This window comes from Dermacentor albipictus, chromosome 2 (assembly GCF_038994185.2).
Source record: "Dermacentor albipictus isolate Rhodes 1998 colony chromosome 2, USDA_Dalb.pri_finalv2, whole genome shotgun sequence".
Lineage (NCBI taxonomy): Eukaryota > Metazoa > Arthropoda > Arachnida > Ixodida > Ixodidae > Dermacentor > Dermacentor albipictus.
The window spans coordinates 22,313,312-22,340,009 of record NC_091822.1 but is presented as its reverse complement, the minus strand read 5'-3'; the positions used below and the strand labels follow the sequence as shown (position 1 = coordinate 22,340,009).

At 49.0% G+C, this 26,698-nt stretch overlaps 2 protein-coding genes across 2 annotated transcripts in view; one reads left to right on the top strand and one right to left on the bottom strand.

The window, feature by feature from the left end:
• Window positions 1-10,231: 10,231 nt before the first annotated feature.
• Window positions 10,232-26,698, bottom strand: part of LOC135897944 (cytochrome P450 3A9-like) — a 336,077-nt gene continuing 319,610 nt past the window's right edge. The window contains exons 13-15 of the mRNA XM_070532782.1: window positions 26,336-26,498; window positions 21,566-21,643; window positions 10,232-10,396 (exon numbers count right to left, since the gene is read on the bottom strand). Of these exons, the coding sequence (XP_070388883.1) occupies window positions 10,313-10,396; window positions 21,566-21,643; window positions 26,336-26,498 (325 nt within the window). The 3' untranslated portion in view covers window positions 10,232-10,312. The remainder of the gene's footprint in view (window positions 10,397-21,565; window positions 21,644-26,335; window positions 26,499-26,698) is intronic.
• Window positions 14,175-17,081, top strand: LOC135897887 (uncharacterized). The gene is made up of 3 exons (XM_065426575.1): window positions 14,175-14,855; window positions 15,120-15,587; window positions 17,007-17,081. The coding sequence occupies exons 1-3, from the start codon at window positions 14,175-14,177 to the stop codon at window positions 17,079-17,081; spliced, it is 1,224 nt and encodes a 407-aa protein (XP_065282647.1).

Below are 26,698 nucleotides of genomic sequence, written 5' to 3'. Positions count from 1 at the left end.
CTTCCTGCCTCCCAGTGTTTCCAGTACAGAATGAGATGTCTGACAAATTTGGATTACACCGCCGAAGTGATCGCAGCGCGGTGGCTCTGTGACACCGCTGTGCAACAGCGGCGTTTCGCTCCTGCAGCTGTAAATACCTGCTGCGCGAGCATAGAATGGTTTACAGGCGTCGTGTGCGCGCCCCGTATGGAAAACAATAACACGCCTTTGATTGTTGAAGTTCTGGTGTGAAATTATTTAATGTTAAAGCCAATTAACTTATGTTGCTTCCAACGAGTTCAATTTGCCTGTGGCGTCTTTTATTCGCAAACGCCGACGGCCGACGGTAACCGCACATTTAACACGTCGTTTAGCATTTTATGCACTTTTAGACAAAAAGATCTAGAAAAGTTCTTGAATTAGACATTCTGAATGCGTTAATCAAAACAGACTCTAGTGACACCAGTCGTGGGTTTTGCCGCAGATAGAATATGTACTAGCATAGTCCAAGTGCTGAGGTTATGTTTAGAAGAAATTCTATTTTCAGTCTTATCATAGACCAAGACGTCTATAGCCGTTTGTAGCCGTTTCAAGAAGTTTTTAAGAGGTTATGTGTTTCGTGGGAAGTCTGTCGGAGATCCTGTGGGGGATCATGATTGCAAACCAGGCTGCCCTAATTGTGGTTAGGACCACAAGGCCGATGACCCAACTTGTGAAGTTCGACGAGCCGCTGATAAAGCGGTCAGAGAAGCGGCCTACCTGAAGCGTTTGAAACAACGAAAGGCCAACAAGCAAATGAAAACAGTCACCATTGCAAGCCGAAGCCCAAGCCCAAAACGCAACTCCGACAACACATCGAGAGACAGAAGTAGCTCCAGAAGCCGTCAACAGTCCAGGGGCCGCAGCCACTCCAGAGGCAGGAGTCGATACCGGCGCCGCAGCCGATTTAGGAGATGCGGCCATTCCAGGGGCCGGACCACTTCGGGGGCCAAAGCCAGTCCAGCAGCAGTGGCCATTCCGGCAGCGGCGGCCAGTGCGGGGACTGCAACCGGCCCGGAGGTGGCAGCCAGTCTCCGGATCACAACCATTCCCGAGGTCAACAAGACGAGCAACCCGCCAACCAGCGAAACGTGAGTCAGTCACCCGGCAACTCCCCTTTCCCCCCCGTTATCTATGCATATCAAGTTCGAACACGAGCTCGAAAAGTAGCCAAGGATTATAAGAACGCTCTACTTCAAACCCGCAGACCTAATCAAATGTCAACACTATCGTCACAATCACTAGACCCTATCGAAGACATGGACATGCAAGCAGAGGCACACGCACCTGAAGCAACACCATTGGGTGATATAGTGCAACCCTTAGTACAGGAAGTAGAACCAGCGCCATTCCAACCGGCAGTAAAAAAGGCAAGATACCACACAACAGCCCTACAACACCTTGAAGCAGATGTTATAGAACTAAGGGACGAAATGAGAGAAATGCAAACCAGTCTAGAGGTTAAGATAGCTCAACAGGTTGCTGCTCAAGTTGAGGAGGCGCTAAAAACATACAGTGAACAAATAATGAGCCAAATGCGCTCCCTGTTCAACGAGCTCCTCAGCAGCCAGGCAGAGGCGATGGTCTACACAAGTGCAGGCTGCGATGGTCGCATTACCGCGCCAGGAAGAGTGCGAACGACCCAAAGCACGTCGATCTACCAGCGTAACGCGACCCACTCCTTACCCTAAAGCGGGCGCCCCGCAAGATCATCAGTAGAACAATGGTGACTAATCTGGTGGTGTGGCAGTGGAACTGTAGAGGGATTGCTCGAAAACGGGTCCTTCTCATACGGTAGATTACCGCTCAAGATCGTCGACCCGACATTCTCCTACTCCAGGAAACTAACCAAATACCTCATCTTGCAGGCTATACGGCGTATAGCCATAATTTGGCACTGACCATTCTTATTCGTAAGGATATAGCGGCAAATGTTGTCCACAGCATGGAACAGAGCCTCGCTGTACGTGTCTTTCCAACTAAAATTGTCACGAGCAATGCACAGCCCCACTTATTCATTACGAATGTTTATAGCCCGCTAAAACAGAAAGTAGACTTCTTCAAGCAGGTTGCGAATCTGTGGCCAATGAAGTATTTTGATCATCTAATAGCAGGCGACTTCAACGCGCCACACACTTCAAGGGGATACACAACAAACTCCTCCAAATGATCCGCCCTACTATACCATATGCAACAGGCCCAGCTAACTCTCCTTAATGAGGCCGACTCCCCGACGCGGCAAGGAAACTCCGTAGAAAGGGATACTACGCCTGATCTCGCCTTCATTAAAGGACGACTGTCAGCGCACTGGGTTAACACGCACGATACTTTAATGAGTGATCACACTGTCATACAGATACTTCTGCAAATCAAAGGATTCCCAAAACGCCAGCGCAAGCATCGCCTCACGGATTTGAATGAATTCCGCAAGACACATGTAGGAGACTTCCAAAACATGCACTTGAAAGATTGGGCAGAGATGGTCAGGCAACGAATCCAGTCACACACGAATGAAATAATAGAGAAGTGGGAGCAACCAAGCACGGACAAGCATCTTCTTCATCTCTGGGAGGCACGACATGCCCTCATTAAGAGATGGAAAAGAAATAAGCTCAATCGAAAACTACGCTCACGCATCAACACGCTCAACGAGCAGATCATCCACTACACTGAACATCTCACTCGTGAGCAGTGGTACGATACGTGCAACAAGCTCAATGACACATCGAATATGAGCTCCGCATGGAATCTCATCCGATCACTTATTGACCAAACCCAGACAAAGACGGAAACGTGCCATAAGCTGCGAAAGCTGCTCGAAACATTTGAGCATACCGACGACCTATTCAACGAGCTTATAACAACACACATTGCGGATCCAGCGCAACCACAGTATGCCGACTACAAAAGCGCAGAGCCAGAAAATGAGGGTCTCACCGGCCCAATCACATTAGCGGAACTACAGCGTGCCTTAGCAGATGCAAAGCCGAATAAAGTGCCAGGACCAGACCAAATTACGACAACACAGCTCCGCAACCTTACAGAAGCCGATCATGGATTCTTACTTCAGCAAATTAACAATGTCTGGGACACGGGCAGCTTGCCAGAAGAGTGGGAGACAGCCAGCATCATTTTCATTCCGAAGCCTGGCAAGCCCTAAGCCATAGCGAATCTGCGTCCAATATCGCTAACATCATGCGTGGGTAAGCTAATGGAGCGCATCGTGCTTAACAGACTTCTTAGTCATCTTAAGCAATCACAGCACCTACCCCATAATTTGATTGGATACAGACATCACGTATCTACTCAAGACGTTCTGCTGCAGCTACACGAAGGAATCACGGAGAAAACAAGCAGCGCTCAACTTAAAGCTATTCTTGCCATAGACCTCAAGAGAGCTTTTGACTATGTTGACCACGATTCTATGCTGCAAGAGCTCGAAGCTACTAGCTGCGGAACCAAGCTTTATAACTATATTAGGGACTTCCTACGGAGTCGCACGTACACGCTACGAGTAGGTTACATCACCTCACAACAGTATCCCCATCCCCAGAGAGGTATCCCGCAGGGTTCCGTGATCTCGCCCACACTCCTTAATCTTGCCATGTGCATAGGCGATAGAGCGGTAAGAGACATCCCGACATCAAATATGCGATCTACGCAGATGGCATCACCATCTGGATCAACACGGGTTCACCAGGGCATATCCAAGAAACTCTCCAACAGGCTATGAACAGGGTGCATGAGTCTGCTCAAACTATTGGCCTTAGATGTGCGCCGGAAAAATCTGAGTTGCTACTGGTCCATCACAAAAGATGAAGACCGCCCACCACACAAATTGTAAACGAAGGCGTTCCGATTTCCCAACCAAAATGTATTAAGACCCTCGGTCTCCATATCCAGAGAGATGGAGGCCCCACTGCGACGGTGCATCACCTGCTCAGGCAAGGAGAACAGGTGCTGCACATGATGCGTAGGGTCTCCGACCGAGCAAATGGAGTGAAAGAGGCATGTAGGCTTCAAATAAGAAACGCACTAATTATGTCGCGCCTGCGCTATCACTTGCCCTGTACCAATCTCCTGCAGCAAGATATCAATAGCCTTGATGCGCTCATCCGCAAGGCGACAAAGCTGGCCATCGGCATTCCGTTTAGTGCCAGCACTAAGCTCCTCCTTGACATCGGTTGCCATAACGCCGTGGCGGAACTAGTCAGCATTCATCGTCATCGCCAAGAACTGCGTTTTCAGCACACGTGTCAAGGCACGCACATCCTCCATAGCATCGGTCATCATCCAGAAGCTGCGCCCTTTCTGAACACGCGCCCACTACCACCAAAACAACGTGAACTCCTAACCATAGCTCCACTGCCACGCCATATGAATCCAGAACGAAGCAAGGAGAGGCGACGACAGCGAGTTGCCTACTTCAAGATGTACACGGCAAGACACCTTGACGGCATATACTTCTACGCTGATGATAGCGCAGGTGCACGGGGCTCCGCTATAGCAGTCGTGAATAACGACCTCTAAACTGTACATACTGAGTTACTCCCAGCGACAGATCCGACCTTAGCGGAACTGACAGCCATCGCAACCGCGATCAAACACATGCCCCTTAGTAAGTCAGCCTACCCACGAATCACATTTACCGACTCCATGGCGGCTTGCAGGAAATTGTTGCACAACGATCTCCCGGCCCACGTTTCGACATTTATTCAAGAGCACCTTCAGGGTCCTCTGGAAATCATCTGGATACCTGGTCATGGTGGGCTGCCGGGAAATGGTAGAGCTGATCAGCTCGCCTGCGAGACATTGAACCAGGCACCCTGCATTCCGCGACCAGCCCAGACGAAAAGGTGGGCTCCCCTGCTTCTGCGGCCATATCAAGAGGCAAGACGCAAGTTCCCCAAGCTCAGCAAAGTGCTCACCCGTGAACAGAGTGTACTGATTCGTCAGGCCCAGACAGAAACACTCCCTACACCAGCGCGAATGCACCTCCTCCGCGGCCTCTAACCTGAAGATCCCCCACCCTGCCGATACTGTGGCGAACACCCGAACACATCCCATATCCTCTGGTCCTGTGGACCACCCCCACCTCCCCTTCCTGCCCCCACAAATCTTTCCCCTAAACCCAATGCCGGGTGGCTGACAGAAGCAGCCAGCGCCGACGACCAAAGGTACCTTGCGGCGTTTATCAGTGCTGCCCTGAAGAATGCCGCAAGCGAGGCTCGGAACTGAGAGCCTTTCCACCATAGCACCAAACATGAAAATAAAGCTTTCTCTCTCTCTCTCTGTTTAAAACGACCTTCGTGGAAGCCTGCGGCCGACCCGCTGTTCACGAGCTCCCCGCAGAACAGCGCCTATGCGGTCACGCCCAGCAATCCGGTGAGAACTTTACATCCTACAATGAGGATATTGTCGACCTCTGGCGTCGCATCACCCCTCCTATGTCCGAATCTGATAAAACCGGCACATCATGAAGGGGATCGAGGACGACGCTTTCCAAATACTCATTGCCAGAACTCCCCAAACTGTCGCAGACGTCGTTCAGTACTGCCAGAGCTACGACGAGTTGCGGAAACAGCGCATTTCTACACGCCCCCAGAGCTCTGACACGGTGAGCCCGTCAGCATTAACTGTCGGCACTGCTGCCATTGACACCTCAATGTTAATGCAGCCAATCCAGCAGTTCGTCTGAGAAGTGGTACGACAATTGTCCCTTATTCGCCACGTCCAGGACCCTGCGCAGGCGCTTGCTCGCACGCTACGACAATCCATAGACGAACAAATTCCTGAGGCACCACCAACTTCCTACCAGCATCCGCCTGTTTCCGCAATGCCCCTCGGCACGAATCCTGGACGACCTGCAGATGACTTCCAGGCTGCTCGTGCGCCTGTCCGCCCGAACCCGCCTCCATTTAGTCGTGCCGCACCGCCGTCCACTAATTCTTGGCGCATCCGGGACAACAGGCCTATCTGCGATTTCCATTGCCTACCCGGCCATGTCGCCAATTTTTGTCGTCGTCGTGACTTCCGTACAAGTGTGGGCGAAGAACATCATGGCTACTTACCGCACCCGATCTCCTCCCACACAACGATAGACAACTGCTCACCGAATCGACGTGGCTACGGACACACGTCGGTCGCTCTCAACACGTCGCTGTTCCCTTACCCCTATGCTTAGTCGCCCCCCACCCATAGAAGCCGAAAACTAGCCATCCCACTTCCAGAGGCAAAAGCGGCCCTCGTGTCGACAACTTCAAGGCCTCCATTTCTACCTGCGAAAAAAATAAACGTCAATATTGAAGGTGTTTCTGTGCAAGCACGCATTGATACTTGAGCCGCTGTGTCTGTTCTTAGTGGAGAACTGTGCCGCAAGTTAAAAAAAGATTACGATTCTGCTTTCCGACGTCTCCCTGCGTACCGCAACCGCACACCACATTCAACCTTCAGTGGCATAAACAGCTCGCCTTGTCATTCAGGGCATATTGTGCGTAGTCGCATTTGTCATTTTTTCACCATGTTCGCACGACGTTATTCTGGGTCGGAACTTTCTTGCTACTAACCATGCCGTTGTTGACTGTGCGCGTGCCGAACTTGAGTTGTCGCCGATTTGTGACGCTTCATCTGACAAGCCACCTTCTTCTCGTTTGGTCGTCGCCGCTGTCACTGACATACCTCCTTTTTCTTCTGTTCTTGTACCACTTTCTTGCGCCTACGCTCCCTCTTCCACTGCCCTGTTTGCGCCCTCCGAAGCCTTCAAGTCTCGCAAAAACTTCCTCCCTTTCGCACTTCTCGCAGTCAAAAATTCTTGAGCGCCATTTATGTCACGAATCAGTTTTATTCTGCAGCCACATTATCCCGTGGCAAATGTATAGGTCGGCTTGACGATATTGATACCGTCTGCTCTACTCAACTGCCTGATGATACGTTGTCTTCTCGTAGACAGCCTTACTCCTCTCAGCAGCGCCGATTCCTCCTCCTTAGAGGCCTTCCTTCCGTCAATTGACTCGGAAGTGCCGCCTGCCCAGCGTACTGAACTCTTGGAGCTGCTCGACCGCTTTTGGATGTCATTCGATCATAAGCAATCTTTTTGGGGCCGAACATCAGCCGTCGTTCCCCACATTGGCACCGGCACTCAGCCCTACGGCAGCATACGTACCGAGTTTCTCACGCTGAACGCCTAAATGACGCGTCATTGATGAACAAGTCAATGACATGCTTTATCGTGGCGTTACTCAGCCTACACACAGCCCTTGGGCCTCCCCAGTTGTGCTGGTGAAAAAGAAGAATGGTAGCATCAGATTTTGCCTTGATTATAGGCGCCTTAACGATCAGGCGAAAAGATGTCTATCTGCTGCCCAGAATGAACGACGCCCTCGACTGCTTGCAACGAGCATAGTTCTTTTCCTCTTTGGACCTTCGATCTAGGTACTGACATGTCCCTACGAATGAAGCTGACCGCCCCAAGACTGCGTTTGTGACCCCAGACGGTCTATATGTGTTTATTGTGATGCCATTTGGTCTTTGTAATGCGCCTGCCACCTTCGAACGTCTCATGGACAACATACTTGGAGGCCTTAAATGGCACACGTGTCTTTGCTACCTGGACGACGCTGTAGTCTCTTCGAAGGACTTTGGCTCCCATCTAATCCACCTCGCGAGCGTCCTGACTTGCCTTTCACTCACTGGGGTTGCAGCTTCAGTGTCACTTTGCCGCCCACCAGTTTACCATCTTAGGCCATGTTGTCAGCAAGGATGGCGTCCTTCCCGACCCTGCAAAGCTTCGCGCCGTCGCCGAGTTCCCCAGGCCATCTACGCGGAAAAAACACTGTAGCTTTATAGGCCTGTGTTCGTACTTTCGCCAATTCGTTGGCAATTTCGCGTCCATAATGGCCCCCTTAACGCAGCTGCTTGCCAATAGCCAAGGCATCTTGGCATTGTCTGCCACATGTGAAGACGCGTTCACCACATTACGCCACCTTTTGACATCCCCACCTATCCTACGCCACTTTGACACGGACGCTCCTACCGAAATCCACACGGACATTAGAGAAGGCCTCGGCGCTATTATTGCCCTGCGTGTCTGGCTTCGAAGAGTACGTCATATCTTACCCCAGCCGCACTCTCACCAAACCGGAAATTAGCTATTTGGTCACCGAAAAAAAAATGTCTTCCGGTGGTTTGGGCAATCACCTAATTTCAACCTTACGTAATTGGCCGTCCATTTGACGTCATGACCGATCACCACGACGATCACCAAGTCGTCATTAAAAGACCCATCTGGCCGCCTAGCTCGTTGGGCGCTTCGTCTACAGTACTATGACATCCGTGTTGTCTACCGGTCAGGCCGTAATCATTCGGATGCCGACGCTCTTTCACGCTCACCACTTCCCGATGAGCATGGTACTCCTTCTGTCTCCAGCTACGATTCTTCGTCGCTTACATTCGCCTACATGCCAGCAGAACAACGCAGGGATCCTTGGATAGTCTGTCTTCTGGGGAATTTGTCTCAACCGTCACCTCGCACCAGTGACCGCTCACTCTGTCGCACTGCTCGCCACTTTTCCATCCGCGAAGGGCTCCTGTAGCCGCAACTAACTACCTGATGGCCGCAAATGGTGGCTACTGATTCCTCACCATTTACGTTCCGACGTATGTGCCTCTTTTCATGCGGATCCGTAATGCGCCCATTTCGGTGAACTAAATACGTACGCACGCCTACGGCTTCGATACTACTGGCGAGGAACGTACAGCTTCGTCCGGCAGTACGTCCACTCGTGTTCCAAGTGACAATGCCGCAAGAGCCCACCTCAGAAGATAACGGGGCCGCTCCAACCATTGCCTTGTCCCCCTCGGCCTTTCGACCGTATCGGCATTGGTTTGTACAACCTTCTACCGTGCACTTCGGATGGTTACCGCTAGGTCATTGTCGCTGTGGACCGCCACACGCGCTACGCCAAAATTTAAGCGCTTCCGGTGGCCACAGCACGTGAAGTCGCCTTGTTCAGCCTTCGCAACCTTGTTCTTCGACACGGTACGCCTCGCGAGCTACTGAGTGACCGTGGTCGTTCATTTGTATCCGAAGGTGTAGAAGGCCTCCTTCGCAAATGCAGCATTGTTCATAGAACTTCATGTCCCTATCATCCGCAAACCAGTGGTATGACGGAACGCTCTAATCGTACTTTCGGCGACATGCTCGCAATGTACGTCTACGCTGACCACCCTAACTGGTACCGCGTCCTCCCCTTTGTTGCATATGCTTACATTAGCGCCATTGAGTCTAACACGGCATTCTCTCCCTCTTTTCTTCTTTATGGTCGTGAACCTTCCTCGTTTATGGACACAATTGTTTTGTATCACCCCCGACGCGTCCTGCGACTCTATCCGAAGCTGCCACTTATGCCGAAGAGTGTCGTCAGGTCGCTCGCTCATTTACCGCGCAAGACCAGCCCAACCAGAAACATGGCCGTGACGCAAGCTTGACTTTTGCGTCAGAGTCACCTGAAACGATGGTATGGTGCCCGCGTTCCTTCCTTCTCTTCTGGCCTTTCTACGATGTTGAGCTCAAAGTATGACGGCCCTTAGCGGGTTCTACAACAGACGTCCCCGCTCAACTGCGTCATTGAGCTTATTCAGCCATCTACGGTTCAATGGCGTCGCGGATGCGAAAGTGTTCATGTAGACTGACTGAGCCGCAATACGACTCACCGGTGCTGCAGGTTCCATAGGTCGCCAGGATGGCCCCTTATGCGCCGGGGCATGATTGCAGTGAGAAATATGGGTGCCAGCAGAAGACGAAGAGGCAGAAGTCGGTTGTTGTTGTTGCTCGCGCTATATATCAATATATCTATACATAAATATATTGTGGAAGTCTGAGGTAATCTTAATTGCCGTCTTATTGGTACAAGCGCGTACTACGGGGGAAGGAAACGATAGTCAGGGTTCAGTTCTAGTGACCGCTGGTAAAGTGTGGAACAAGGTATGCTCAACATTGCTTTCAGATAGGGCGCATTGTTTGGCAATATACAGGGTTGTCTTTACTTAATCGTGTATCACGACAATTACATTTCTGGTTGTTCTTTCCTTCGGCCTCGAAGAACAGTTGTTCTGGATTTCGCTTAAAGCGCTGGTAACCGCGCCCCACCTAGGCGTCCCGTGAGCAATGTGGCAGTACACGTGGCCTGCAAATTTCCTTTTTATTTCCGTTTTATTTCTGTCACACATGCAACCTTTTCTTCTGGGCCGTCATTGATCACTACTGGTTCTTCTCTGGATCCCCAAGGCGCTGCTCCTATTGGCTTTTTCTGTCGATAACTCTGAGCTTCACGTCATAGGGAAGGAGAAGCAGGATGCTTGGTTGGTACTTGGGGGGAATCTGGAAAGAAGAACGCATCGTCATTGGGCGAACTGAGCCATTTGTCATGCCTGCGGTATAACGTGCGTTTGTGTGCATATGTAAAAAGCGTTTTCAAGACAATTTCTCAATATTTTCCGAATAAGAAATTCTCAAACATTGAGCAATAGCATCGAGAGCTGTTTCTTATGAAACATAACGAAGGCACTCCAAGTTTAATGCGATCACTGAGCATTGTCACCAACATCAAATCGAATATATTTGTGCTCAGACGCGGTACATCGCGATTTTGCTATATTTCACCACCATTTCGGCAAGTCCAAAATGTGAAATTTCCTCGATGGCGCAAGCACTGACGTGCGCGACAATGCTAAACAAATAGGTGAAAGCGTACACGATGAGAAAATCAAGGGCCATTGCAGGCAAGGAATAGCTTCTCACTTTATGTATTCAGAAAAAGGCATGTCATCTGCTAGCAACCTATAGCGTCTGTTTACGATATTATTGTGGTTTGTGTTGCTACGTGCAATCTCCTGTATTAATTTGATTTTTGTAGTTCAATCTACAATGCTCTATACGGCACAATAATATATTACCTTGAAACTGTAGCATTGCCTGCGACTGTAGTTTAATTAAATTAGGCATACCTCACTAACTGCAGCAAATACGTTGAAATTATTAAGACTACTCCTCAAAAGACAGACTGAACAAAGCAGGGCGAAACAAACGGGACAAGCACTACTGACAGCTGTGAACGTTCACTGGAAACACTTCGCTGAAGCAGTCTCATCAAACGTGATGATTGGAGAGCGTATTGTGCTCCGAACTGTGCACAACTTGCACAAGATGCATAAAAAAGAAAAGAGAACTGAATGAACCAGCTTAGCTGGACTACCCATGAAACGGACTTCTTTGCATAGAAAGTGCCCAGGAGCCATGCTAACGCACAAGCCTGATATAAAATCTTCTGTCAATAATAATTATAATAATAATAATCATATACAGCCTATTTTATGTCCACTGCCGGACGAAGGCCTCTCCCTGTGACCTCCAATTACCCCTGCAACCCATTACCCATTTCCTCTATGATCCAAACCGCTCTCTTTCTGTCTCTTAACGTTGGGTCTAGCATTCTTCGTTCCATCGCTCTTTGCGTGGTCCTTGGCTTGTTGTCAAGCTTCTTTGCCAGTCTCCAAGTTTCCGCCCCATGTGTCAGCACCGCTAAAATGCGCTGATTGCACACCTTCCTTTTCAATGATAACGGTAAGCTTCCATTCAAGAGCTGACCATGTCTGCCGTAGGCGGTCCAACGCATTTTTATTCTTCTATGAATTATCTTCTCATGATCAGGGTTCCCTGTAATTACTTGACCTAGATAAATTTACTCTTTCACAGACTGTAGAGACTGACTGGCGAACCTGAACTCTTGTTACCTCGCCCGGCTATTCATCACTGGCTTTGTCTTCTGCATATTGATATTCAACCCCATTTTTGCACTCTCTTTGTTAAGGTCTTCAATCATTTGTTGTAACTCGTCTGCAGTATGGCTGAATAAAACAACGTAATCGGCAAACCGTAGGTTGCTGAGATATTCCCCGTCGATCCTTGGTCCTACGGCTTCCAAGTTCTATACCTTGAATACTTCCAAGCACGCAGCGAATAGCATTGGAGAGATTGTGTCTCCTTGTCTGACCCCTTTCTTTATAGGTATCTTACTACTTTTCACGAGCACAATTAAGATAGCTGTGGAATCTCTGTAGATAGCTTCCAAGATATTTACGTAAGTGGTCTGTAGACTTTGATTGCGTAATGCTTCTATGACTGCTGATATCTCTACTGAATCAAATGCGTTTTCGTAATCTATGAAAGCCATTGGAGAGGCTGATTGTATTTCGCGGATTTCTCATTTACCTGAATATTGGTATGGATGTGATCCATTGTAAATTGTTGTGAAAGATTGGTGCTGAAAGATTGGTGCTAATGTATTCGCACTCTCTGAACCAGAGGGAATAGGGTGACAACAAACCCACCCACGTACATTTACAGATAGTTTGATTGCTGACCGCGATAAGGTCCGCGCCTGATCAACCGTGGACCAGAGGATTGAGACTGGAGGTGTCGTAAGAACACATGCTCAATTTATTAAAATAAAATCAGCCCAGAGACCAGCTGGAAAAAAGAATACGCAAACTGAAGGCAGGCGTTGGAAAGCCTCGCGGAAGGCGTGCAGGTCACACACAACACCAACTCTGATGCGACGCGCGACACAAAGCGCACCACGTGGGAATTTCGAACACTCATGAAATAATAAAGTACGCAGCGCAAATGCAAATACACGCGACAATAAACGCAGTAAACACTACACTAACACAACAAGCAAAAACGAACATGCGATGACTGCTTAAATGAAACATGAAACGCGAATAAAAAAAGAGCCCGGTGGAAAGTTCTGAGAGCAGGCTGGAACACGAGGCTTATCTGTGGTGTGCTCGTCGTGATCCCGATCTGAACAGGTGTCGGGCTGCTCGCACTTCGCTGTCGAAGATCTTGACGGACTTGCTAATGACTTCGGCTGCATCGTTATTATATGTAATGAATAGTAGTGACCCAAAGACCGAGCCCTGGCGAATGCCTGATCTAACGGTAGCTGACGACGAATGAGCGCTGGTAAAAGAAACAATCTGACACCTCGAATCTAAATAGCCGGTCAGCCAGTCAGCCAGTCAAGTAGTTTTTCATTTTTAAGAACCGAGCGCAGTGTAATGAGATTTTTTGTCACAAAATGCATAAAATGCCTTCGCATAATCTATAAAGATGGCATCTATCTGTCTACGAGAGTTTAGTGTAAATGCAACGTCATGAGTGAATTCGATGAACTGCTTGACCATTGAGTGACCAGCACGGAATCCATGTTGACACTGAGAGATAATGCCATTATCAGTTAAAAACCTGCTGATATGTTTATGAATCATATGCTCTAATAATTTTATAATTGTTCTCTTAGTCGCATTAGTTGCCTGAGTGAGATAACCAAAATAAACAATGCGACCACATGAATGTGCTTTTGCACGCAAGCGGCTAACAGGGGCTTTCTATTTCGCGTTCATTACTGCTGTTTCACACACAATGGCTACTCATGACTGCGCTTTGAAATGCAGACTGCTAAAGGCGCCTTTCAAATGTGGCGCGACTACTGTTATTTCTTCGCGGGGCTTGTCATGCTCAATGCTGGCTGCTTAATAGCGTATTTTGGGTCTTCTCACATTGGCATTATTCCTCTCAACAGGCTGGAAAGAACAGTAGGGGAAGCACAACTACCTGGAAGCAGGCCGCCTAACAGGGGCATGTCACTCTGCTAGCATTTTTCTTATTTGTTCATGTGGCCTAATGAAATAAACAATGACTATGCGGTGGAGTAAACCGAGCCGACGGTGTGCTTTTGTTATTACTTGCCTGCATGTATTGGCCTTTAAGGGCATGTGAAGCTTGACAATGGCTCCAACACGACTGCTGTTGTTTTCCTTTCGACAAGCAGGCTGCCAACATTGGCGGTCAAATTTGTTTCAGCTGCTGCTACTTCACAATAGGGCCCGTCAAATGCTCGAATGAGCATTGTGGTCCCTGTTGTGACAGAATGACGTCATGGCCACGCCCCCTGTTCGTACCTAGATAAACAGCGCGCGCTTGGGAATAAAGCCATTCCTATTCCTGCTATTTGAGTAGCGTCTGTATGCATGCTACAACAATGGCGACGAGGGTGGGACGTAAACTTAAGCCGAGATTGCGCAGGACAAGTAGAATGGCGAAGTTCTTGGATTTCGAATCTTTCATCGATGATGGCGAAGAAGATTTCATGTCTTATGTTGAAAGATTTGACCACTACTGGAAAGTGACCCAAAACAAGGATGACAGCCTGAAGAAGTCTGCCTTTATAACGGCCATTGGTAAACGCCCCTACAAAACGCTGAAGGACCTGTTGCTACCGGCGAAGCCAGAAGACAAATCATTCGTTGAAATCGTCGCAGTCCTGAGGGAACACTACTCTCCGGGAAGCAAAGTTATCGCCGAAAGGTTCAAGTTTAATCGCCGCTACCAGATGGAAGGTGAGACAATTTCTGCATTTGCCGTGGAACTACGCCATATGGCAGCAAGATTCGATTTTGGGCCGTTTCTGGACGATGCTCTTCGAGACAGGTTCGTGGCTGGCCTCAGCGACGCTTCGATTCAAGCCAGCCTTCTGACGAAAAAGGAGCTAAGCTTCGAAACTGCGTATGACCTAGCCAGAAGCGCGGAACTGGCTGCGAAAGAATCCAAAGGCTTCCGCCCAACCTCTGACAAGACTTTTCTCGACGAAGACGTCCACGTCATTCAGAAGGGTCAACAAAGACAAAAGGCGAGGACTTCGGCGGGTCTTGCAGCCGGTAACTCTTGTTACCGATGTGCGGAGCAACACGATGTGGGAGACTGTCCATATCGAAAGGCAAGGTGTCATTATTGCAAAATGACCGGTCATCTGGCTCGGGCGTGCAAGAAAAAAAAACGAGAAGCGGTTAATGCACTCCACGACAACGACGAAGAAGTGGAAGAGTTACAACTTTTTCACGTTCAGCAAAGTGGACCGACGACTCGACCTTACCGAGTGCAAGTGCACATTGCAGGAACGCCAGTGGAGATGCAGGTCGACACAGGAGCCGCTGTCTCGATTATTAGCGAGAATGTCTTTTCGTCCCTGTCTTGTTCACAGCCACCAGTTAAAACAGGACTGCAACTTAGAACGTACGGAGGCGCACCACTGGAAATTGTAGGGCAAGCGGAAGTGCCTGTGGTCTACCGAGAACAACGCAAGACGTTGCCTGTCGTGGCTGTACCTGGAAGGAAGCCGTCGCTACTTGGACGTGACTGGCTTGCAGAACTGAGGATGGACTGGAAGAGCGTATTCACGGTGCAGACAAACGGAATGGTGGAGGACCTGCTACGCAAGTATAGCGATGTCTTTTCTACGGAGGTAGGACTAATAAAGGGACACAAGGCACAGCTGGTCCTAAAGGAAGACGCCAGACCAGTCTTCTGCAAGGCTCGACCTGTTCCCTTTTCCCTGCGGACAGCAGTCGAAGAAGAAATTCAACAGCTCGAACGGAACGGGGTCCTGGTTCCCGTAGCACAAAGCGACTGGGCTACACCAGTGGTCGTCGTCCCTAAGGCAGACAAAAAGGTTAGGCTGTGTGGAGACTTCAAAATTACTTTAAATCCTTGCATAATGACGGAGCATTATCCATTACCTTTAGTAGAGGACATCTTTGCAGTAATTACGGAAGGCAAGGTCTTCACGATCTTAGACCTGACCACTGCGTACCAACAAATAGAAGTGCACCCTGACTCTCAAAAGCTGTTGACGCTTAGCATGCACATCGGCTTATTTCAGTGCCTCCGCATGCCATACGGAATTTCCAGTGCCCCAGCCATATTCCAGTCGGTGATGGATCAAGTATTAAAAGGCGTGAAGGGCGTTGCCTGCTATCTCGATGATGTCCTCATCACGGGAGCGTCCGAAATGGAATGTTTCCAACGCGTTGAAGCAGTCCTTGCTCGGTTTCGGGAGCATGGCGTTCGGCTCAAGCAAGAGAAATGTAAGTTTTTCAAAGACTCTGTCACCTATCTGGGGCATATTATTAGCGCAAGTGGAATTAAGCCGTGCACAGAAAAGGTTGAAGCTGTTAGGAATGCGCCAGCTCCAAGGAATGAATCGGAACTAAGAGCGTACCTTGGCATGCTATCTTTTTACTCCAAGTTCATCCCCAACATGTCCACACAGCTGAAACCCCTATATCAATTACTGAAGGGAACTCGGCAGTGGCAATGGCCCAAAGACGCTGAAGATATTCGGAAAGCAACAAAGAAGGACCCAGTCCTATCGAAGGTCCACTTCTTCACATTAAATGGATGGCCAGCAAAAGTGGCCGACGAAAATTTAGCACCGTACTTTACTAGACGCCATGAACTATCGTTGGATCTAGACTGCGTAATTTGGGGCAATCGCGTAATTGTGCCACGTGCGCTTGTTACGCCGGTTTTAAAATTGCTGCACGAAGGACATCCAGGCGCGACTAGAATGAAAATGCTTGCGAGGAGCCATGTGTGGTGGCCTCAGCAAACTTCGGACATAGAAGACACTGTCCAGAGCTGTGCAGTCTGTCAATTTAGGCAAAACACGCCGTCCCAGGTAGACTTCACTCCTTGGGCCCGTGCACGCAAAAGATGGGAAAGAGTGCACGTGGACTTCGCTTTTGCAAACTCATGCTGGTTACTAGTCCTGATAGATGCTTATTCCAAATGGGCAGAAGTTGTGTGCTCGAAAATAACTACAGCGGAAGCAACTGTGCAAGAACTGCGAAGAATATTTGCGAGCTTCAGTCTACCGGAAACGGTCGTCACAGACAATGGACCGCAATTATCGTCTGCTCAGTCATCTACATTCCTTGCCTCCAATGGCATACGCCACCTCACTTCTCCGCCTTATCCTCCTGCTTCGAATGGGGCGGCGGAAGAAAAGCCTACTAAAGCAAATTGGAGAACACAAAAAGCATGGCAAGTCTATGCAGCATTGTGTCGATCAGTTTTTATTTTCGTACAGGAACACACCCTGCGCATCGACAGGGATTACGCCCGCTCAGTTGTTTTTGACGTGGGCTCCAAGAACACGTCTTAGCCTCCTGCACCCGGAGCTGAGTAACCGGTTGAAGAACGAATCGCGCCAGCCCACTTTTGTCCGCTCAAGGTCAACGTGGCGCGAGTTCACAGCACGTGACGAGGTGCGAGTGAAAGGAACTCGTCCGGGCGACCCTCTTTGGTTAGCAGGCACGATTACGAGCCGTATTAGTGCTGTCACGTATACATTGCGGGTGAATAACGAAGAAAGTTTTGTGCATGCCGACCATATCGTTTCAGCTAAGCGCCCGGATTACCAGCCAGCCAGAAGCTCGCATTCAGTCCTAGAACTTCCAGGACGGCTCGATCAAGCAGACCCCATGGCGGCCCGAGAAATGACAGCCCTTCCGGACGGTCCACAGAGCGACGATCAGACACTGCAAAACCAATCTTCACATGAGGCCCCAGCATCGGGGCGCCTTGAAGATCGCCAGGCGATGTTCGGCCCCGAGACCTCGGAGCAGGTTCCAGTGCAGTCTACTACCTTAAGGCGTAGTACACGAACACGCAAGCAACCAGATACATGGGGATACAATTAAAAAGAAAATTAAAGCTGGCAGAAGTGTTGTGACAGAATGACGTCACGGCCACGCCCCCTGTTCGTACCTAGATAAACAGCGCGCGTTTGGGAATAAAGCCATTTCTATTCCTGCTATCTGAGTAGCGTCTGTATGCATGCTACAACAGTCCCCACATAGTTATTCACGGTTAATAATTGCATTTACATTGCGTTTTTCAGAACTTAAGCATGGTTACATGTCAGTACTTAAATTGAGCCCGGTGTGTGCAGGACGTGGCTTTTTACGAATTGAGCTGTCATTAAAAGGCATATGCCACCACATGAACTGCTTATTATGAGAGGTCATAGGAGGATGGTTGGCTGCTGCGAACCCACCGGCAAAATTTTGGTAGCTTTAATAAGGGCTGTTTTTTCGTTAATAATAAGCTGTTATGCTTCGTCGAGTGGCTCAATGCCGGACAGCTCGCTGTTGGAGTCGCTTTCTTCAGTGTCATTTCACCCAGTTGGATAATGATGAGTTAGATGTGGTCACTCCCAGACGTGTCAAGTCTGAACTTTGCCTTCAGGTCCATCACGTGGTGAACGTTCTTCTTGCAGTCTTCTGCCATTACATGCTTGATTTTTTCCCTCACCACGTCTTCGACCGTGGACGGCTTGAAGTCTCTGTTGTCCGCACCGATGCCATTTTTCAGCTTTGCCCACACAAGCCCGATATGATTAAATTCGCAGTGGTATGGTGGGAGCCTGAGTACAATGAAACCGGCCCTTCCAGCGGCATTTTCTACGACGTAGCTCAGAAAGCGTGGCTTTACAGATGCTACCAACTCAAGCAGCTGCGCTTTCACCACCCTTTCGCTGTCGGGGTTGTTTTTGCTTTTGAGCCAATCCTGCATTTTTTACTTCTTCGAAGTCGTCATCGGCAATTTCTCTTGTCGCCGGGTATAGTAAGGTGCATTGTCTAAAATGGTTCGAATCCCGGTGGCGCGCAATTTCCCACCAGATTAAAAAAAAATCCGCGTGTTGATAAAATTGCATAGCCTGGAGTGTGGCCTGATCCCGGTGACCAGAACCGGTAACGCACTCCCTCACCAGAGCAGGATTGGCCACCCTGGTGCGGTACTTGGCGACAACCTCCTATATAAACACAACAATCAAACCCCGGCCCTCAGTCTCCAGCAGCTGCGAAGCAACTGACCACGGCGGCGGTCAGACCTGCGACGCAGCAGAGGGTGCTAAGAATCCCTGGCTCCGGACAGGCCGCCTTTGGAATATGAAGCTGGCAACGTTTAACGCTAGAACGTTATCTAATGAGGCGAGTCTAGCAGTGCTATGGAGGAATTAGAGGGCAGTAAATGGGATATAATAGGGCTCAGTGAAGTTAGGAGGCCAAAAGAAGCACATACGGTGCTAAAAAGTGGGCACGTCCTGTGCTACCGGGGCTTAGCGGAGAGACGAGAACTAGGAGTTGGATTCCTGATTAATAGGAATATAGCTGGTAACATACAGCAATTCTATAGCATTACCGAAAGGGTGGCAGGTCTTGTTGTGAAGCTTAATAGGAAGTACAAAATTAAAGTTGTACAGGTCTACGCCCCGACATCCAGTCATGATGACCAGGAAGTCGAAAGCTTCTATAAAAGACGTGGAATCGGCGATGGGTAAAGTCAAAACAAGATACACTATACTGATGGGTGACTTCAATGCCAAGGTAGGCAAGAAACAGGCTGGAGACAAAGCAGTGGGGGAATATGGCATAGACACTAGGAATAGCAGGGGAGAGTTATGAGTAGAGTTTGCGGAACAGAATAATACGCGTATAATGAATACCTTCTTTCGCAAGCGGGATAGACGAAAATGGACGTGGAGAGCCCGAATGGTGAGACTAGAAATGAAATAGACTTCATACTCTGCACTAACCCTGGCATCATACAAGATGTCGATGTGCTCAGCAAGGTGCGCTGATGTGACCATATGGTGGTAAGAACTCGAATTAGCCTAGACCTGAGGTGGGAACGGAAGAAACTGGTACATAAGAAGCCCATCAAGGAGTTAGCGGAAAGAGGGAAAATTGAGTAATTGCGGATCAAGCTACAGAACAGGTATTCGGCTTTAACTCAGGAAGAGGACCTTAGTGTTGAAGCAATGAACGACAATCTTGTGGGCATCATTACGGATTGTGCAATGGAAGTCGGTGGTAACTCCGTTGGACAGGATGCCAGTAAGCTATCGCAGGAGACGAAAGATCTGATCAAGAAACGCCAATGTATGAGAGCCTCTAACCCTACAGCAAGAGTAGAACTGGCAGAACTTCCAAGTTAATCAACAAGCGTAAGACAGCTGACATAGGGAAGTATAATATGGATAGAATTGAACATGCTCTCTAGAACGGAGGAAGCCTAAAAGCAGTGAAGAAGAAATTAGGAATTGGCAAGAGTCAGATGTATGCGTTAAGGGACAAAACCGGCAATACCATTACTAATATTGATGAGATAGCTCAAGTGGCTGAGGAGGTCTATAGAGATTTATACAGTACCAGTGGCACCCACGAGGATAATGGAAGAGAGAATAGTCTAGAGGAATTCGAAATCCCACAGGTAACACCGGAAGAAGTAAAGAAAGCCTTGGGAGCTATGCAAAGGAAGAAGGCAGCTGAGGAGGATCAGGTAACAGCAGATTTGTTGAAGAATGGTGGGCAGATTGATCTAGAGAAACTGGCCACCCTGTATACGCAATGCCTCATGACTTCGAGTTGTTGGATGCTCAGCGCTGACGCCCGTTATTGCAATCGCACCGCTGGCACGAGTTGTTGCAAATGGGTCGCAAGCCCCAAGGGTAGCGTTGGCCTGGCGGCCTGGGGCACAACTGGAAGCATCCGAAGGCCCCGGCAAAGCATGAGTCGACTGCTAACAGAACAACTTGTTTATTCTAGCATCACAAAGAGCGGCCGGTCAGGTCGACCGAAGTGGAGAGGCGGGAGAGCACGTTACTCGACAGAAGAAATCGGAGCCTCTCTCCTGGCGTCCGGGGGCAGCTGCTTTTATACTCTCCGAGTTGAGGGCAAGAGGAAACGTCACGGGACGAGGCCACGTGACAGCGGGAGGCGGACATGCTGAGAGACATGTTGAGACGAGTGTAGTGACGCATCCGCCGAGCCGGCGCCGGTCAGACCTCCTCGCTTCACACTTGGGGAGCTCCTCTCCCCGGCTGCCGCGCTTTGACAAGCGTGGGCACATACACACACACGCACACACGAAGACACGTGGCACTGAAACATGCCTGGACGCGCTTGGCGGGGAGGCGTTGCGGCAGCTCCGAACGGGCCAAAATGTCCACCGCATTGAACGAAGCCTCGGCGTCCGTTGCATCCGCGCCGGCTATACCGCGCGTCGTAGGCGAAACGTAATAGAGCGTACCGGTATCTTGGAAAAACACTAACATAATCGTAATCCATAAGAACGGGGACGCCAAAAACTTGAAAAATTATAGACCGATCAGCTTACTGTCCGTTGCCTACAAAGTATTTACTAAGGTAATTGCAAATAAAATCAGGAACACATTAGACTTCTGTCAACCAAAGGACCAGGCAGGATTCCGTAAAGGCTACTCAACAATAGACCATATTCGCACTATCATTCAGGTGATAGAAAAATTTGGGGAATATAACCAGCCCTTATATATAGGTTTCATTGATTACGAGAAAGCGTTTGATTCAGTTGAAACCTCGGCAGTCATGGAGGCATTGCGGAATCAGGGTGTAGACGAGCCGTATGTAAAAATACTGAAAGATATCTATAGCGGCTCCACAGCCACCGTAGTCCTCCATAAAGAAACCAACAAAAATCCCAATAAAAAAAGCCTTCAGGCAGGGAGATACGATCTCTCCGATGCTATTCACTGCGTTTTCACAGGAGGTATTCAGAGACCTGGATTGGGAAGAATTGGGGATAAGTGTTAATGGAGAATACCTTAGTAACTTGTGATTCGCTGATGATATTGCCTTGCTTGGTGACTCCGGGGACCACCTGCAATGCATGCTCACTGACCTGGAGAGGCAAAGCCGAAGAGTGGGTCTCAAAATTAATCTACAGAAAACTAAAGTAATGTTTAACAGTCTCGGAAGGGAACAGCAGTTTACGATAGGTAGTGAGGCATTGGAAGTGGTAAGGGAATACATCTGCTTAGGGCAGGTAGTGACTGCGGATCCGGATCATGAGACTTAAATAATCAGAAGAGAGAGAGAGATAATAACTTTATTGAATTGGGGAAATGAGGATAGGGGATTAGGAGCTTGATGGGTGGTGCCCCAAGTCCAGGGCTCCACTGGCCTCTGCCGGTAGCCCAACGTGACCCAGAAGAGCCTTCTGCACCTTCGGGTGTGAGCTGGTGAGTTGTGCCTCCCTTTGCTCCAGTATGTTGGTTAGATACCTACTTAGTTGGTTATAGCTAAGTAGGCATTTAAATTCGGCGGTCTATTTTGGCATCCCCTTGAGATGTGGTACAAAGACGGTGGTGAGTCGCTACACCACGGACAGGCACGCCCGTACATCGTTGGGAAAATTTTGCTCATTCTTAATAAATTTGGGTAGACCCCCGTTTGAATCCTGCGGAGATCTATTGCGTCTTGCCCTTGCAAAGATGTGTGGGGGGCGCCGTATTTTTGCCGCATGCCGCGCTGGTGAGCACGAATATCGCGTGGTGCCATACGTGCCGGATCGTTATCCTCCTCCTCGCGTCGGCTCTCCTGTGAATTGGCGGGTTGTGAATGGGAGTGCGATGGTTGCTCCGCTCGGTTCGTGAGCTCTCGAGCTAGAGCGTCAGCCCTCTCATTCCCTTCCAGGCCTGCGTGTCCCGGACAGCAGACCAGCCTGTATGTATTCTTGAGTTCCTTTCCCAGGAGGTCGCTAACCTTGAAAGGGAGACGGGCGTTCATAAAGAAGCGGCACGCCTCCTGAGAGTCCGAGATGATGGTGTTGTACGACGGCCCCGTCCGTTCTCGGTCCTTGATTGCCAAGGCGGTTGCGAAGCATTCTGCCTTGGAAATAGAGGACGTGATCAGGGAGGCGCTTGAGATTAGGCTAGTCTTGTCATTGCCTATGACAGTGACTACTGCACGCTTCCAGTTGTACTGAGAGGCGTCAACATAAACGGTGTTCTCATTATTTCTGACTAGTTTGCCTAGCCATTTCACCCTCTCTTCTCTTCGCTTTTTGTTTCTGTCTTTGTGTATATTTCTTGTGACAGGAGTGACCGAGATCCTGCTTCGGATGGGACCGGGAATATCCACGAGTAACTCGTCCAAGTTTTGGGGGTGTGGTGGAATACTCACCCTCACCAGTATCTCTCTGCCCGATCTCGTCTGGCTAAGTCGGCTTCTTTGTGAAATTAATGTTGCCGCCTTGAGCTCGGAGTATGTGTTGTACACACCGAGGCCAAGGAGTTTGTCTGTCGGGGTGCCTACCGGTAAGCGCAAGGCCACCTTGTAGGCGCCTCTGATAATAGTGTCAACCAGCTCCTCCTTACTCTTGTTGAGTGTGTGAAAAGGGAGGCTGTATGTTAGTTTGCTGATAACGAGCACCTGTACTAAACCGACAGTGTCGCTTTCCCTCATGCCTTGTTTGTGGAAGGTGATTATTTGAATCATCCTTGCCACTTCTTTTGTTGCCGACTTTAGTAAATTGATGGCGTGGCTGGCCCTGTCATTGCTCTGAACCCAGAATCCCCAAGATCCGAGCAACAGTGACCTCTCTCTCCACCGGGCCAGAGTACACGTGGCCCCACTCTCAAAAAACATCTCTCAAACTCGCAATGAAGGAAGAAGAAACGCCCGAGTAGACTACCTCAAACGCACAGTGGGACGGAGCCCGAAGACGGTCTACGTTGACGCTTCCCTATATCAGGGTACATCGATCGCAGTAGCAGTCGTGGTGGTGGACTCTTACACAGAAGACTCCAGCATCTCCATTCCGCACTGTACGGTCACGGAAGTGGAAGCGGCGGCGATCGTGCTGGCTGTTCAATACGGGGACGCGACAAACCGAGAACTACAAATAGTAACCGACTCCCAAGCGGCATGTCGGCTCCTTCTAGCAGGAAGGATACCTCAAAAATTAGCTAGATTTACGACTAATCCATTGGCTCCAAATTCATCACTCAAACACCAGATTGCATGGGCCCCGGGGCACTCGGGGCTGGAGGGTAACGAGGTCGCGGACAGGCTAGCTCGAGGTCACACGAACCGAGCGGCCACAATCCTCGATTCCACAGCCACCCTGCCCGTCCCCGCGGCTTATGGCGCGAGACTTCAATACCTGCGCAAACAACGACAGCTTTAACCCCCACCACACAAGAGGCTAAATGCACATGAAGCGCAGGACTGGAGACAGCTCTACATCAAGACTTTCCCCAACTTGCACAAATACAGCATCTTCTCAGAACACTACAGAGACGCATGCCCCTGGTGTAACGAACAGCCCACTGCCTACCACGTCACGTGGGGGTGTATGGGCCCCATACCGCCAGACATACAAACACAACAGCCGGAGGAGCAGTGGGAGGCCACCCTGTCCAGCCCAGACCTAGAGACGCAGCGCGGACTGGTAATCCAGGCGAGAGCAGCAGCCAAGGCCACTGGAGTTTTGAAATGAAGACTGCACTCACTGTACATTTTTTTCTCCGCATTTGTTTCCTCTTTTGTGAATAAATGCTTTCTACTACTACTCCCCTTCCGGCGGCGCGCCCTCTCCTTCTACCCTCTGACTTCATCAGTGACCTCGTGGCGGCATTGTTTGTGATTTATTCCCAGCTGGACATCCGGCAGCCACCAGTGGTGGAAGTGGCGCTACCGCCGCGTATCGGCATGGGACCGAGTATCCCAAGGGAGCTTGAGCCTTGTGGTACAGGCAACGTATACGCTACTCGCACCGTTTTCAAAATGTGTCTCTGAATAAGCTTACACGTCCTCTGAACCTGTGACCTAATCCCCGTGCCTTGCACGTTGTCATCATCTGCGATACACACTGAAAGAGAAGTTTCTTGAGCAGCACCCGCATCATGCAGATCCATTCTGAATGCGCATGATATGGAGGCAGCCGAATTCAGCTACGGATGTGCCGCGACAGGGTAAAATATAACGGCGTGGACGGGATCGCCTTGAACAAGGTCTTTATACCCATTTATTTTTATCGGCATTGTATAAAATATGCACAACAATAATTTATGATAGAATCAGGACTACACTTGACTTCAATCAAAGCAAGACAGCAGACTGGCTTCAGCAAGAGATATGCTACAAAGGATCACATCCGTGTGATTATTCATCTAATTGAGAAATGTACACAGTACTGCGAAGCGCTCTATATGGTTTTTACATTTAATCAAAAGACACGTCATTCGGTAGAGTTGTCCTGGAGACGTTACGTTGTCAAGGAGCACAGAAGGGCTACGTGAATATCTTGGAAAATATTGACAGATTCCAAAACTACCTAGCTTTTTCACAAGAAAATAGAAAATTAGCTATGAAGAAAGGGGTTAGGTGAGGCGACATGATCCATCCAATGCTATTCACCACAGTATGCTTAGAAGTATTTAATGCATTTAAGCTATTAGAATGGGAAGGATTAGTAGTGAGGGTCAACGGCAAGTATCTCAGCAGCCTTTGGTTTGCAGATGGCATTTTCCTGTTCAGCAGCACTGGCGATGAATTTCGACAAACGATTTAAGAGCTTAATATATATAGTGTAAGAGTAGGGTTGAAGATTTTTATGCAGAGGACAATTCTAATATTCATCAGCCAGGTAAGAAAACAAGAATACATGACCGTATGTCAGCCACTAGAGTGTATGCGAGAGTACGTTTATATGGGTCAGTTACTCGCCCTGATAATAAGAAAGAAACGAACACAAGAATAAAAATGATTTCGAGTGCACACGGCAGGCATTACCAAATCACTTCTGGGAGCTTACCCCGAATATAAATGACGTTTAAAAGAAAAGTCTACAATCATTGAATTGCACCGGTGATATCATATTCGATATAGCACATGAGGTTAACAAAATATGCGAGAACTATCTAAAGACCGCGGAAACAGCAGTGGAAAGAAAAAATCTAAGGCTCAACGTTAAGAGACAGCAAGAGAGCGGTGTGGATCAGAGAGCAAACGGAGACAGCCAATACTCTTCTTGACATTAAGAGAAACAAATGGACCTGGGTAGGCCATGTAATGCATAGGGTAGTTATCCGGTGGACCATTAGAGTTACCGCTTGGGGGACAAGCCAGGGATGGCAGAAAATATCGCGGGGTAATGAAATTAGGAAATTTGCAGGCGCAAGTTGGAATTAGCGCAAGACAGGTCGCTGGGAGAGGCGTTCAACCTGCACTTGACATAAAAATAGGCAGATGATGTTTCATACTTGTTTGTGCATCCATTACTCATCGCCATTCTTCGCAGAAGAAGCGTCAATTATCGCTTTCCTCCTCGTGACTTCAGTTAATTGTGCGTCGCATCGCACCATTTTAATTTACCTAGGCAAGAAGTGCCTGTCCTGCGGTAGCATCTATTCAATATTTATATCATTGACAAAAAGTGAGGAGAACGGGTCCTTCCTGCTCACTTTCGTTTGCGTAAATTTTAGCATGTTTTATTCGCGTCAACTCAGTTTCAAGCATACCTGAGCAAAAATTATGCTTTTGGCGATAATGCGCAGTAGTAAGCAGTTTATTTGTTACGAGATCTTACCTGTGTCTCAGAGGACGTTTCGAATGAGAACCTTGAAAGGGCGTGGAAAAGGCCAAGCTTGATGTTCATGCAGGCGAACTTCATGCCGACACACTGTCGGGGTCCTTCGCCAAAAGGCAGGAAGGTGAAGGGCACAACCCGCTCTTTGTTTTTGCCTAAGAACCTGTGGGAGACAGAGATAAACTGAAAGGTTTTGGCCCATGGTCGAGGATATTCGTAGTAAATGTACGCCGACCACAAACAAGGAAACATAGAAGACGTTTCCACTAACCCGGAATGTCCGGCGATAGGGCATCTAAGAGGCGCTGTCATATTTGTATTTGCCGTTGCGGGTTTTCGTACGTGCTGATTTACAAACACGCA

Excerpts from the sequence above, each read along its gene's own strand:
- LOC135897887 (XM_065426575.1), top strand. The coding sequence starts at position 14,175 with ATGGCGAAGTTCTTGGATTTCGAATCTTTCATCGATGATGGCGAAGAA. Across the intron at positions 14,856-15,119 it reads GAGACTGTCCATATCGAAAG|CCACCAGTTAAAACAGGACT; the intron begins GCAAGGTGTCAT and ends TCTTGTTCACAG. Across the intron at positions 15,588-17,006 it reads TCCCTAAGGCAGACAAAAAG|GAACACACCCTGCGCATCGA; the intron begins GTTAGGCTGTGT and ends ATTTTCGTACAG.